General features: G+C 36.5%; 1 protein-coding gene across 1 annotated transcript in view; it reads right to left on the bottom strand.

The window, feature by feature from the left end:
• Positions 1–15419, bottom strand: part of LOC136237221 (uncharacterized) — a 42168-nt gene that overhangs the window by 24782 nt on the left and 1967 nt on the right. The window contains exons 3-18 of the mRNA XM_066027546.1: positions 12791–12889; positions 12669–12745; positions 11090–11172; positions 9712–9880; positions 9589–9662; positions 9390–9536; positions 9235–9337; positions 8083–8147; positions 7960–8037; positions 7800–7907; positions 5714–5780; positions 5558–5658; positions 2595–2753; positions 2470–2547; positions 2376–2417; positions 2226–2321 (exon numbers count right to left, since the gene is read on the bottom strand). Of these exons, the coding sequence (XP_065883618.1) occupies positions 2226–2321; positions 2376–2417; positions 2470–2547; positions 2595–2753; positions 5558–5658; positions 5714–5780; positions 7800–7907; positions 7960–8037; positions 8083–8147; positions 9235–9337; positions 9390–9536; positions 9589–9662; positions 9712–9880; positions 11090–11172; positions 12669–12745; positions 12791–12889 (1546 nt within the window). The remainder of the gene's footprint in view (positions 1–2225; positions 2322–2375; positions 2418–2469; positions 2548–2594; positions 2754–5557; positions 5659–5713; positions 5781–7799; positions 7908–7959; positions 8038–8082; positions 8148–9234; positions 9338–9389; positions 9537–9588; positions 9663–9711; positions 9881–11089; positions 11173–12668; positions 12746–12790; positions 12890–15419) is intronic.

Below are 15419 nucleotides of genomic sequence, written 5' to 3'. Positions count from 1 at the left end.
CAGCCTTCACCGGTGTGGGTGATTAGCCGTACCGGCGTGAGCCCCGCAGGCTATTAACCTACACTAAGGCATGTGGGCAACTGTGCTTTATTGCACTGCAAAGAGTGCTTTATTCGTTCAATAAAGCACTCTTTGCAGTGCAATAAAGCACTCTTTGCAGTGCAATAAAGCACTCTTTGCAGTGCAATAAAGCACTCTTTGTGGTCATGAAGCACTGTTGGTCGGCTGAGAGTGTACTTTATGAAATTTAAAGTACACTTTTTCCTTTGATCTCGCCCACGCAAAGTTCTATAAGTTACCTTAGTGTATGCTATATACACTGTAGCTAACTAGTATATTAGTTTAAAGTAGGGATACAAGTAATAAAAAGTAGTGAAACAAGGATGGTATTACAGCATAGCTTGGTGGGAAAATCCCTACTTTGGCATGTTATAACAATCATTTTGTTCAATGCCAAAGCAGGGGTTTCCCACAGAGCTATGCTATAATACCACCAATCATCTATTGTTTCATTACTTTTATTGCTTGGATCCCTATTTATTTCTAAATTAGTAATTTTTGATATACTAGGCTGTTTGGTATTTTTGCTATAGCATACAGCTATACACGTGTGATCATTCTATTAGGGTGACTGCTGTATTAGAGTATCTCGAGTCAGCCTTTCTACCAGGGGGTTGTCACTATTTCATTGTGCTAGCATTATGAATACAGCTAGGACAATAATAATGGGGTGTATCATCATGATAGATTGTTAAGAGGTGTGGACTTGGCGCTCTATCATTATTAATCAACCAAGATCTTGATAATAGGCGGGGCATTGAACCTATTGTGAAGTTACAGGGCATAAGCACTTCAATAGGATTACAGTATCTAAATAACATTATGCTGCTCAAGGAATACCTCAATATGCATATGGTTTCATTACATGAAGAAGGGAAGAAGACTGAAGATAAAAGGAAAGACAAGGAACAGAGGGCACACACGCATTGGAACCCCAAAAGGCACACCCAACTGGTGAGTTTGTAATTGTGGCATAAAATGGTGGCCATTCACTGCTTCGAGTTTGGCCTCCAGCCTTGCGACTGCGGTCAAGTAGGCAGGCAGGCAGGCAGGCAGGCAGGCAGGCAGGCAGGCAGGCAGGCAGGCAGGCAGGCAGGCAGGCAGGCAGGCAGGCAGGCAGGCAGGCAGGCAGGCAGGCAGGCAGGCAGGCAGGCAGGCAGGCAGGCAGGCAGGCAGGCAGGCAGGCAGGCAGGCAGGCAGGCAGGCAGGCAGGCAGGCAGGCAGGCAGGCAGGCAGGCAGGCAGGCAGGCAGGCAGGCAGGCAGATTAGCAAGTTTTGGTGGTTTTTTTATAAAGTTCTATATCTGGCCACCTGTAAGTGTTTTCTTGTTATTGATGCTGTATTTCATGTTAGATGGACTAATATTATTTCATAAAGGCAAGGGCATCAGAGTAAAAGTGAAAGTGGTAAGGCTCAGTCTAGGGGGGCTGGGGACATGCCCCCAGGAAAATTTTGAGACTGCACACACTCTGAGATGTTATCTGGAGGAAGCTTTGGGCTGGAGTACTGTGGGAAAGGTGCTAACTAGCTAGTTGACCTGACAAGTGTTCAATGATAAAACTGGTCAGTAATCTAAAAAGTACCTAATTAACACTTAATCTTACCATTTGAGTTTATTTCCAAAGTAGACCCAAAGTCAAATATATAATTATTTTTAGAGGTGCTTAATACGGACAAAGTCAAGGTCCTGAGTGAAATACAGGTTGTTGTTTCTGCCATTAAACATATGCTAAGTATTCCATGTTCACTACTTTTAGTTTTACCTTTATCAAGTTTGCAAGTTTTCTTTTTTTTTGTCAGCCAAAAAGTGGTGAGGCTCTGGCCTCACTGGTCACACCTACTCTGAAGCCCTTGCATATTATTTTCATCATGTTAGATGTACGTATCTAGGATAATTTTTAAAAGCGGAATTTTAGGCGGCTTGCATCATTTTTGGTATACAGTACTATACTGTACTGTTTGATGAATGGCTTGTCATATGTATTTTTGTAGTTTTGCTGTGATAGTTTATAAGTAGTTTGAACAGTGCATATAGTGGTTATAGAGCTATGTGTAAAGTATATGCATAGTTTTGGTAAAGTTCTACACACAAATAATGAAACATAGGTGTTCATGCTGAAGTGCAGTATATAAATTCATCATACATAACTACATTGCATACTTACAGGTTCTTGTTCAAAGGGTGCCAGAGGTGGTCCAAAGTAAGAATTATTTCCCGGAATATCTTTAACTGACAGAAACTTCACTACTCCTGGCATTTGCTAATGAAAGGACTAGATTAGATACATGATCAATTAGAAAAACTACCATCCTACCAGTGCGTCTGAAGCATCAATGTTTTCAATTGTAGCATTAGCCTTTAACATGCTTGCCACATAACAATATAATCACACATTACAATACACATACCATTGTTGCTAATACAAAAGCAGCTGAAAGTTGATCAGGTTGGACCATATCACTAGCATATTGTGCCTCTCCTGATGCCTACAACATGATCCTTATCATAACTTACCACACACTAACATACACACTTGTAGTTTAGCAGTCAACTTGGTCATTGGCTCAGTCACAGGATACTCTGACTTGACAGTGTCATAAGACTGGTAGGACTGAGACACTGGCCTCACATATGAAACAGCAGCTGATTTCACCTTGTCACTGATGTGACCAGGAATAGTGGCAAGATAGAACTACAAAATAAAAAATCAGAGATGTTTATATACAAAGAATAGTATAACCATAAGTAGCATAATACTTATATCCTCAGAGGTATTCTGGTTACACTTATTCTGTATGCTGTGAGGTTTGTATGGCTGCAAAAATGTTCTAATTTTAATTAGACCTGAGTTAATATTGGGCCTGATTAGGGTACTAAAAGTTGTTCTACAATTATAATTAACGAACTCACTGCCATATGGCAGAATTGATTACAAATGCCCGTAGCATCATTTTCTAAGTGCTATGCTTCTATTGAATACTGTAATAGCCCCTGCGCTTATATTGTAGTTATCACTGTAGACAATTCTTCGAAGGGATAATGGCACTACTAATGAAGAAAAACAATAAGGAGATGAATTATATTGATTAGCATGATGTGTTATTTATTTTGTATGTCTCGAATCGGTAGCCTTGTGCATATATGCATGCTTGCTTAAATTTTCAAAATCCAGACTTGGAGATAACCACTTCAACTGTAGCGATGTTCATTATGTTATTATAAACAGTAACAGACTGTTAATTTAAGCTCTGAGATTTGACATACATGTGGTTTCACTTATTTACACTTTACAGTGAAACCTCATTAATAGGACCACCTATGGGACCCACAATTAGTAGCCCTATTAGTGAGGTGGCCCTATTACTGAAACCTTTATTAATGTGGCCATAAATCAAAGTGGTCTTATTATCAACGCTTTTAACAAACAAGTTGTTGTAATAGCAATTTACAGTTGGCACACATACTCTATTGAATTTCATCACAGTGAAAGGTAGTTACTATAGCATTACAAGAGGCATAATGGCTGGTATAAGCATGAAGTATATTGCCAGAACTATAGGCACAGATTTTAAGTAAGTACTTAGGAACAATGATACCCACTCAGCTGGCATCTTTATTGAGGGGATATTGTGTTAGTTTCATCAGTTTGGTCCTGTGGTATGTGGCCACTGGCCTTATTAATGAGGTGGCCCTATAATGAAATTTAGATCAATGGAATAGTATGGAAGATACAGGGGCGGATCTAGGATTTATAAAAGGGGGGGGTTAACTCAAGGTACTAATCTCTTGGGTAGAGGTATGCAAAACATGCTGGAACTAGGGGAATCTGGGGGCATGCTCCCAGGAAAAGTTTGAAAAATAGATGCTAAAATACTGCAATTTGGAGACATTTCCACATAAAATTCATAATATTTTCTGCTTGTAGACATTTTATATACTGCCTTTAGATTATAGGTATGGCTCTCTGAAGCATTTTGCTAATGGAAAAGTTTGGGTAGGTACAGACAACCAAGTACATGATGCACCCTCTCACAATTGCACAACACTGAATAGGTACATGTTAGAATAATAATGCTGAAAGTGGAAAATTTTGAAATTTGAACAATACAAGATTGAATCTGAGAGCATTTTCAATGGAAATTGTGTACCTGAATTAAGTATTGCCATACATATTAACTACACAGGTAGATGAATGAAGCCCTTTAAACAGACCAATGTACTTCATTGTATGTATAGGTGCAGGCAGATTTAGAAAAATTCCATAACAGAACCAACTACATGTTTCCAGTGAATGTTCTATTAGAGTAGTTAGCTGACTGCTCTATTAGAGTATCTCGATCTTGTACACCTCCAATGCTGATCCAGGTCCTTGTTGCATAAACTTTAGCATAAATCCACTGATAATACCTTGGAAAGATGTTTATAAGGTGGTTTTATGAGTATTTGTATTATTAGTGATCATATAATTATGCTAAGACAAAATTTCATTATAATACTCAGCATATTGATCAAGTAAAGCCTAAATATGAAGGGGGGGGGGGCTTCAGCCCCCAAAGCTCACCCCCCTGGATCCGCCCCTGAGATACATCTGGACTTTCTGGACCTGCCCACAATAACAAGGTGGCTTTATCAATAAGGTGGCCACTAAGTGAGGTTTCACTGTATAATGGCTTTGTGGTTACCATGGTGTAAGCAACAACTACAGTATAGCGGGTTGCAGAAAATTTCACACAACAAAAATCTGAATTTCGAAGGATTTTAATTTTGAAGAATGTATATTTCAAAGTCCCGGTGGATTTCAAATAAACGGAAATTCGCATCACTAATTATGGAAGATACGTGAATGTTTGCCAAAACCTGACTTACTGATGGAATAATCCCCATCCCTTTGCACTGGAGAGAAGCTGGGGGAGTCTCTAGTGGAGTACTTCATTGGCTCAATTGCACTCGGTCGTAACTAGCTAGCTATCTACCATAGATTCTAGAGTGGACGGCATCATTTCCCATTCTGGATCCCATTCTGGATCACCTGTTTTCTGGCGATTGGCACAATAATGATACAGTTTACCAATTATCATCAGTAATACTGAGCTAAAGTTCGAAGAATCCCGAAGAATACACAAGTGAATCACTGAAAGTTGGATCATTGCTTTCACTTGTGGAAATTTATTTTTGAAGAACAACCAGATGTGGGAATTTATTTTTGAATAGAAGCGCCTCTTCGAAATATCCGAAAATAAAACCCCATCAAAAATTACCAGCTATATGGTAGATAATTGAATTCCTTGTTCTATATAGCGAGTAATTTGATATATAGTTTTATAGGAATGATTATACCGTATGGCTTGTTAGTTATAACAGTTCAGAAGCAAAAAAATACAAAATTGTCAGTGCGCAAATAATTAAAATTTTCATTGTCATTAAACCTTTGTTTATAAAGTGTGCAAGTATTCTAGTCTAAAACATACGCATGTAAACATCAAGAAACACATGTACCTTATAAAACAGGCCATATGAAAGGTTAAGCCGGTAAGCTTCACTACTTTCAGGTGGTACTGTTGTAGCTACTAACTCTTCCTTAAGTACCTTCATTGCCCCTGTAGGTAAGCACAGTTTGTAGATGTATTTGTAACTATGTTCTTGCATTAGTACCTTGTAAAGTGGCAGAGTCAGTCAGAGATTTTCCAACCATAAAAGCTTCAGTTTTTGTAGCATGAACCTACAAATCATCAAAATATAGAGTACTACTACATACACAAACATTAAATTCAAAACACATGGTAGTATGTTATGTAAAACAATTGCAAGGTAGGCCAATATCAATGTGTGACAAACAAGTATTTTTATATGTACAGGAATGAACACAGAACTCAATCATGTTTTAGGTTTTAGCAGAAAAAAAAAATGTGCAATGCATATCCCAATTGCTGCAGAATCTGTACCTTAAACTGCATTTCAGAAAATAGCCATGCTAACTTGCACATACTTTAACTGTTCAGGTTCTTCACCAGGGTTGTAAGTGGATCAGCACTGCTTGACCTACTGACCTGAATAATAATCCAGGTGAGACCCAGATCTGACCCAGTTTGGCTAAAACAGAGGCGTATGTCAAAAGCTAGATTAAAGTCCACAAATCCCAAGCTCTGTGGTTGCCTTGCATCTATATACAATTTATTATGAAGGATTGTCTGCAAGAAAGAAGTAACTACAAAAACACACATTATCAAAGGTTGATAAGTGGGTGTAAGTCTACAGCTACAGTACAGCAACTTACAGTTCCCATAAGTGCATGGGTACACTTGATGCCAGACTAGTTACCTACAAGCAACAACACTCAATCCCATTAAGTATAGGCATCGATGCCATTCATGCCCACAAAAAGTGGGCATGGCTGTGCGTATTCCTACAGACAGCAATATACAGGTGGGTGTGGCTCCATTCTTGAGTATGTTCACCTGCATTTCCTTCAATTGAGCATGCTAATTTATGACCACATGTGATCTCATCTGGATCAGACCCAGATATTCAATAAAGTGGATGAGACCAACTTGAGCCAGACAAAATGTGACACCCAAATATCAGGGGTAATCCGAATGACCTGACCCACTTACAGTTCTTCACAATTAAGAATTTTATGTTTAAATTTTATATGGCCTAGATGAAGTACTGCAAGTCACATGTGCCCTTTACAGAAATGATCAGTTTGTTGTTATGCTATTGCTTACTTGTAAACCCATAAAAATTTTGTTTCTTACAAACGTGGTAAACTATCAAAGTATGTAAAGTAATAACAGAGTATCAAATGTGTGAATTATGCAACTGAAACATTTAAGTAGAGCAGTGACGCCCTAATATAATATTCAGTGAAACAGAAGAAATCAAGACACACGATAGCATGTCTTGAAACCAAGAAAATTAGTGTGCCATACTAGTGTGGTATTAATAAAAGAGCATTCAAAAAGAAGTTTCACACAAATGAGTTCAATCTCTGTGGTATCTCCTCAAATAAAAGAATACACATGCCCTCTATATCTTCAGCAGTCCACATACCACGTTTAAGAAAAATCACTTTAAGTAATCCCGAAATGGAACCCCTTAAAATCTGATTTGTTTCTTCATTGTTGGCCTATAAATTGCTCTACATGCTCTATGCTACAAAATACAATACTATAGTATGATCAATCACTTTTAAATCCATCACAATTAAGGAATATACACAGGAAAAGTTTACTATTCAAGTTTGGTGTTAATCTCAGACAATTGTAGATGATTATGTTTTTGTACTCCAGACCAAATTTTTAGTACATCTACAGGGTAAGTCACTTATGGAAATAACTTCTGTCTATATAGGTTTAACCAGTATACAGTAGCTTAAACTTTTGTAACTTACAAGAATTGAAGCAACAACTGCTGAGTTACAAGGCAAAAGCCAAACAAGTGTTGCTAACTATATAGCACAAGATTAAGACACAATTACCAGTCACTCAAATATTCAGTTAAAATGTCTATTAATTATCAAAAAAGTTGGCCTGCAATAGAATGGCTGTATAGTGATGCAAATGCCCATAAATTTTTAATATCAGTTGCAAATTTGTGATTAAGCCTGAAAGATCATACTTCAGCTAGCTGTCCCAGTTTTCATATAACATTCAATACACATGTATCACAGCTGTTTAATCACTAGCTGTTATTTGAACATTGCGCACTACTTGGTTGATATGGTCTATGCTATACTTACAGCATGAGCTTGTAGCCCACCAAACACAATAGAGGGAGAACCTTGTACTTTATGTGTACTGGAGTCAACTGACCAACTGAAACCAGCATTGACATAGGCATGAGCATTCTAATAGAAATGATCACAGGTAACAATGGTGTAATAACAACTCCATACCCACCTGGTGTCTAGGCATCACTTTGAAGGTCCTCATTACAGTGTTAGCAGTAGAGAATGGTATGACCAGTGAAGTGATCACCTGTACCATATCCACTATCATCACATTGTAGTGTACATCACTAACCTTGTTCTTCATGTCCAACTGGAGGAAGTCAGTTAGTGAGTGAGATGCACTCTGTGATGATGATGCTATAAAGTTTAATTAACACACATTATGTAACTCCACATGATTATTATTCCAGCGTAGTCCTCGTTATGTGACCAACCCTGGGATTAATACATATCTTTTTGCCTGTGACAGATTTTTTACTACTGTACCAGTACATAAATTATGTTATTAAATTTCACTGTCAAAATCCAATGTTATGCCATCTGCTTTTGCTGGCTGCAGGTTCTGTGGGCCACATGAGCAGTTTGAAGTTTTGGTGAACACTGGGCAACCTGGATCTTGTTGTACAACTTCATGAATTTGGATGACAATCTGCACTGTAAATGTTCCATTTTAGTTGGTTTTGAGCAATTACGTAAACTAGTCAATAAAGTAACTACTGGCTACTCCTGTACATTATTATAATGTTTCTTCTAATACCCTTTCCCTGCCATGCTAACCTACACCAAACATCCTGATAGGAGCTCAACTGATATGTTTTTCAACACTAAAATTACCTAATTGATGGGAATCAGATTTTTATCTATCTACATGTACAGTGATATTTTGCCTTCTAATATCAGTTTTTCTAATTGTACATGTATATGAAGCTGTGGAAACTAGTTTGTGGTTTAAAAATTAGCCAAACCGACGTATATTAAGATAACCAAATTAAAACTGGATCTGGTGGTACATGCAAAAATGGATTTCAATTCAACTTAATAGCTCCAGAAAATTCACTTCTGCTGAATGCCTTTTAACAACTATCATGCCATGATAAACATTACTTACTTCTGTTTTCCCTCCATCTTCCCTAATTTTGAATTATCACCCAGAAAAATTACACACACACACACACACACACACACACACACACACACACACACACACACACACACACACACACACACACACACACACACACACACACACACACACACACACACACACACACACACACACACACACACACACACACACACACACACACACACACACACAGAGAGAGCTGAAATGTACAGTCTATTTCTGTAGCTGATATGTAGTGCTATATATGCACAAACTATTACTATTTTTGCTGCCATCACAATAATCTGTTGCAACATGCTCTTTTATATTTCACCTTACCAACAGTGACAGTAGCACCAGCAGCCTCCATAATGGTGAAAACATCTGAAGGAAAATTTTGATGATCATGAGTCAACATCAAGTTACCAGCCCAGGATCCAATCTGATGTAGTCACAATATGATAACATGTGAGACAGTACATTAATGTACTAACATTTCTGACTGCTATGTTGGCAATTTTCTTCAGGTGGTCAGCCAAGTGTGGGAAAGAGTTAGGAGATGAGTCTTTGTGTGACTCCAGTGTAGCAATGAGTGTATTGAGTGAAACAGTAGCACCAATAGATAATACTTTATCATCAACCTGTACAACAGTATAATAACATAGTCACTATATGTACAGTACACCATCTAACCCTAATACTGGCTAAACTACTGATTGTCTTCAAGTCAACAATCACATCTGGTAGTGGTTCATTCTTAAACACACCTACAAGATGACATGGTCAAACACAACTACACTATTACTATCCATTCACCTCTTCCAGTATCACCAGTGATCAGTTTAATGTTCTTATTAGGATACTGGCTGAACACAGTAAAGATGTCTACTACTTCATTTGGTCTAAACCACAATGTTGATGATACTTGTCCTGCACTGACACACAACTTGGGACATGATGAACCACACTTCTTAATAGCCAAGTCCTAAACAACCGTAATGATTATTCGCTTTAATGCAAACACACACAATTAGGCCTGCTTCAAATATGCCAGCATAATAGCATAATGCTAGCATATTAGGTGGATATTTCAAACTATGGAGTTTAATATCATGAAAAATAGCAGTCTGTGGAAACTACAAACTGCAATTGAACACCCAAATGTATTGTATATAGATTGATACTCTTTAATAGAACAGTCATTTTGTAGTGAAATACTCAAATAGAGTATTCACTGATTTAAATGTTCCAAGATAATTGTAAGAAATTTTGCTAACCTAGGAGCAGAATACAAGCATAATGGGAACACTGAAGAGTATAATAGGTGAAAATTTTGGAAAATTCTCTGAAAACAGTTTGGGCAAAATTTTGAGCATATGTGACTCAGGCCTACATACAACACACAACACAAGGGGGCCTACTTTTATAGATTAGGTCATAGTTACTAAGCAGAGCATTCCACTGGCCTAAAACGTTGCAATTAAAATTTGATTCAGGTTGTGATGTGTTGCAATTAAACAGAAGCACAGCTGGCAGCCCCTTATACATTCATAATCATTACTCTGTAACTATTAATTAAACTGTCCGTGTAAGCATTGCAGACTAAAATATCTAAACACTAAGACAGTTGTAAAAGTCTACTTGCGTTACTTTGAAATGTGAGGATAGTCATGTCGAGTCATTCTACAGATTGACTTGATCTTTATGATATTCCATTGTAGGTGCTCCACTATTATGTACTAACTGTGTCCTAATAAATTTTACATTAACTGCATTATTAGAGTATCAAAAGAACTTTGCACCTTTTTTATTAAGATATTTCAAATTGATAATGTAATGCATGTTTTATTAGAGTATCTCAATTTTCAGTAATTCTTACAATAATTCATTCTTTTTTATGCAAAATGTACAAATGTGCCATTATCCAATTCTGGCATTATACTCAGTGCTTTTTATCAACTTATTATGTACCAATTCATGCAGACATAATCATCATAGTCCTTCATGAGCTAGTGTAAATGAAGTCAAATATAACACCTTGTTGCAAGAGGAACCAAACCCCTTATATATTTGCTGTAGAGAAAAAGTCGGATAAGAATATTTTCTAATATGGATGAAATCTACTTGACCTGGACAAAGAGTGGCCACTACTGTAATGCAATAATATAACATAGTCACTAACACACAAACATACCTCAATATCAATGCATTTCCCTCCTTCCTTTGGATCAGCATCAACAGCAAATGATTTCATAGCCTCAAGTATAGGACGATATCCTATGCACAATTCATCAAGACATATCAAGAATACATGTGTGTCACTCTGTGAGTATATTGATAGGAAGAAAGAAAATGCAATCTTCATGCCTGCATAGCTCCATGGTCCCTTCTCCAGAGCATACAATTTTTGTATTATAGCTGTCTGCGAGGTAGGGTAGATCACACAGCACATTTGATTAAATTTGCTCCAGTCATTCGTAAGATATAGGTGTGAAAAGTTTCAATTTTCTTCATTTTTTCTCCTTAAGGGGTATGCTGGGACCTAGATTATTCTTTTTGCACACTTTGCAAAACTTTTATAAATGCAAACATTAATTAAATTACCTTGAAATTTAAAGAACATATAAAGTGAATTCATTTACTTAGTTTGCAATGAATCTGATAAATATCCATGGTGCTATGAACATTATTTGCATAAAGATATTGAATTTTTGTCATGGCTACAGGGTAAACCATTCATGGGAATAACTTGAAATTTGGTATTTACATAGGCTAGCCATTGTAGCATTACCTTTTGATGGTTTGAAAAAAAAAAACAGCAACAACAAGGCAAAAACCAAACTTGTAAATCGTGGGGTCATCTAATAGAACAGTCATCGCTGGGTAAAAAGATTTAAAAGCTTTAGAATTCAAACCAGGGGCCTCAAAACTTATAAGAAAAAGCTACCAATAAAAATTCTTGTAAATTTTGTTACCTTTGTCAAAGTATTTAGTTAATTATTTAAGTCTGTTTTAAGATTTCAAGAAAATTGCAGCATCTCAGTACTAGCTAATTATGGCTATAATATTCGTCAACTGCTGTATGTATTAGAGCATTTCGATCATTTTTGTGGAATAATCCAGCAACACTACAATTCAAACAGTGCATGCAAAGAAAAATTTTAGTGACATATATTAAGATAATGAGTTTTTATTAACTATTTTCTATTGATCATTTCCGTCCCACTTTCAGCTGCCAGTTCCATCTGTACCTATTTCTTGAGAATTCGGCTGTGTAGACTTTGTACAGTTAACTATAATGGCTAGATAACTTGCTAGGTATATTATTGTTACTGCTGTAGCTAGGTAGGTTTATAACTTCTATATATAGGAATGTGAGACAAGTTGTCATGTAATCATTGTCCGACTTAAATTTGCTTGCCAGGACAAATGCCTTATATGCTCAGTAGATGTCTGTCGACTGACCATTCTAATTCCCTCTGCATGTCTGTAGATATGAAGAATCGTGGGTAAAAGGACCCCAAAATCAGCTTATTGCTGGCTTTAGGCCATATAGAGTAAAAATAACAAATGAAATCCATACAAAACAGCTTGGCTATGAAAAAGGTTTGACCTTTGAAAGCCCGGTTGAAAAAAATGTGAAACTCAAGGTGGTGGGCAAGAAATGGCTGCCACTATTGATTTCACAACCAGGCTTTTAAAAGTTGCATTTTTCTTTCACAGCTTGGCTGTTTTGTGTGGATATTACATCAACACCAACCATACTTACTAACCTGTACATCTACAGATGTTTCCATCATAAGCATCTTCAATTTGCTGCTTGGTAGGTGCGGGTGACTCCTTAAGGAGACTACACTCACATCATCAACTGATCTACACTAACTATTCAACCAACCTGTACATGTTCATCACCATTCCTGGAGTACAGAATCCACACTGACTACCATTGTACTGTGTCAGCCTCTCTTGTATTGGATGATATCCATCATGAGAACTAAATGGTGATAAAATTTGGCATATATAGAATACACTAAATTTTTGATATTGTTTGTCCACCATCAAAACTTAAGGAAACAGTTTAGATATGGCTAAATTACAAATCAAAATAATTGCTTGATGTATGGTAGAAGAACTTTTTCAACAGGTGTAGCAACTGTATCATAATCACAACACCTAGCTTATAGTATGTTCACGTTGAGCTGAATCCTCAAAAACATTTAATAACTCGTGGATGTAATTACACACGATCTTGAAATTTGGCTCATTTGTAGTACTGCTTGACCCGCTAAAAATATTTCAAAATCTCTTTGTTCAAATGTTTGACATAATATTTACGGTCAATCAAAATTTTCACAATACATTTCCTATGGGGAAGCCATATAAGCACATTGTCCATTACAGCCCTTTCCCGAATTTGTAATGGAGCCAAACCATACGTGTCTGTTGTTGACACCTTTACTGTTACCAATAATCATCTGGTTGACTGAAATGTTAACTCTGTTGAGAAAAAATCCACTTTTAATTTTTAGCTGTTTTTCAGGATTCAGCTCAACATGAACATACTATAGTGGGCATAAATGCTCTGGGAATTCTGCGTCACCTAGCGATACAAGTACTTGAGTAGCGAAATACTCAAACCATATAAGAAGATCAATACTACTTACAAAGAGGTAAAGAGTAAAAGAACAACAAGGTACAGCAAGCATATTGTCATTGGTTCATTAATAGACACACATCCCACTAGTAATTCAAAGTTGTATGCTACATAAGTATCATAGATGTATGCATAACGACACAAAATGAGTTATGCAATGAGATGTACAAACAAAACAAGTAAACAGAGATACAAAACAGTACTTGTTATAAACATTTACATTGGTTATGCTTTATTTGTTGTCATCTCACTGTACCAATCCATTACTGGTGAGTTTTGTATACAACTCAGATTTTCAAAGCATGTAATTACCATTATTTTTAGGCTAGCCATTAATATGGCAATATACAACATAAATAGTTTAATTAACATACATTGCTTGATCATTTATCAAATGATCCTTTATCATACAGTAAAGTAGTAGGGATCTTAAAGATTAATTTTCCTACCAAAAAAATAATACCCCTTAAGTTAGTTTCAGCTCTCCTTCACAACAGCTTAACCAAGCTCAAGCAAGCATTCAGAGCAAGCTGGCATGATTTTAACAAGTTTCTAATGTTTTGAAACTGAATTTTCTACTGATAATTTTTTTGATGCTTTCAACACCATATATAGGCTAATTTCTTTACTGAAAAAGGTCTAAGACATGCCATTTGGCTTGCTGCAACAGCTACAATACATGTACCATGGACTTATTCCTTTGCATCACATTTCTTTCTGCACATAGGTATTACTTCACAAGAACACGTTAATGACTTTGATAAACATCTGTAAGTTCTGGATTCACTGCAGTGATTCCCATATTGTTCTTCATATATAAGCTGAAAACAAAGCAGAATTGCTATTTCATTTTTCAAGAATAATAATAATAATAATATTAATGATAATTGGGACACATGTTCAGATGTGAAATTCATTTTACGGTATGTGTGGTGAAAATTCATGAGTCATAATTAATTACATTACAAAAAGTGAACAAAAATGTAACTACAAGGGAAAATCACAATCTTTAAATTAGAGTAGGGATCATAGAAATAAAAAGTACTGTTAACAAGGGAGGTTGCTTGTACCTGCAGCTATACTACTGGATGTTTGTGACCCGCTGAGCGAAAAGCAGCTGCTTTTGTAAAATTCTAGTTTGCTATGAAAAATGTATTGGGTAAAAATACGTGTCCTACATAAAAATTTTATGAATGTTTCAATTGCTTCAGTATGTACTGAAACAAAGCTCTGATCAATATATACCACCAGATTCTCCTATTCATTGGAAGAAAGAAAATCTTTGTTTCGTGTTTGTACAGCATACAGTGTGTGAGTTATGGACGCTTATTTACAATGCGATAGAAACAAAGTTTACCATAGTCATTTCATTGTTGAAATGGCCTTCTTCTTTGTCCACATGGAGATGTACAGGAAAAACACTATACCTTTGGTCAATGTGCCAGTTCATGGTAAACAGACTAAGCCAAACTCTGTCTTTGTAGCTTGTTTCAGTGGCGAGTTATGATCAATTAAATAAGTGCATGTATTTTATTTGCTGCATTGTTGCTGTTTATTCCTGTTCCAACTGTCTAGTGCTATAACTCCAAGACTATTCATCACAAAAGGCTGATGCCTTGGCTGTCAACTCCTTTGTTACTATAGATAATGGAGAAGTAATAAAATGGAATTTGAAGAATGTGTGAAAACCGCCAGTTTTTACTGAGCGGGTCACATTTAATCTGTAATTGAGTCATATCGTCAGCCATGACTGAAATAGCTATAGAGATATCAAATGTCTACTAGTCATTACTGGAAGAGTTCTCATGAAAACCCAATATAAACAATTTGAAAACCCTCTGAAAATGTTGAAAACCCTCTAAAAAGTCAA

This window comes from Dysidea avara, chromosome 10 (genome assembly GCF_963678975.1).
Source record: "Dysidea avara chromosome 10, odDysAvar1.4, whole genome shotgun sequence".
NCBI classification, from domain to species: Eukaryota; Metazoa; Porifera; class Demospongiae; order Dictyoceratida; family Dysideidae; genus Dysidea; species Dysidea avara.
This window is presented reverse-complemented; position numbering and strand designations above follow the sequence as displayed.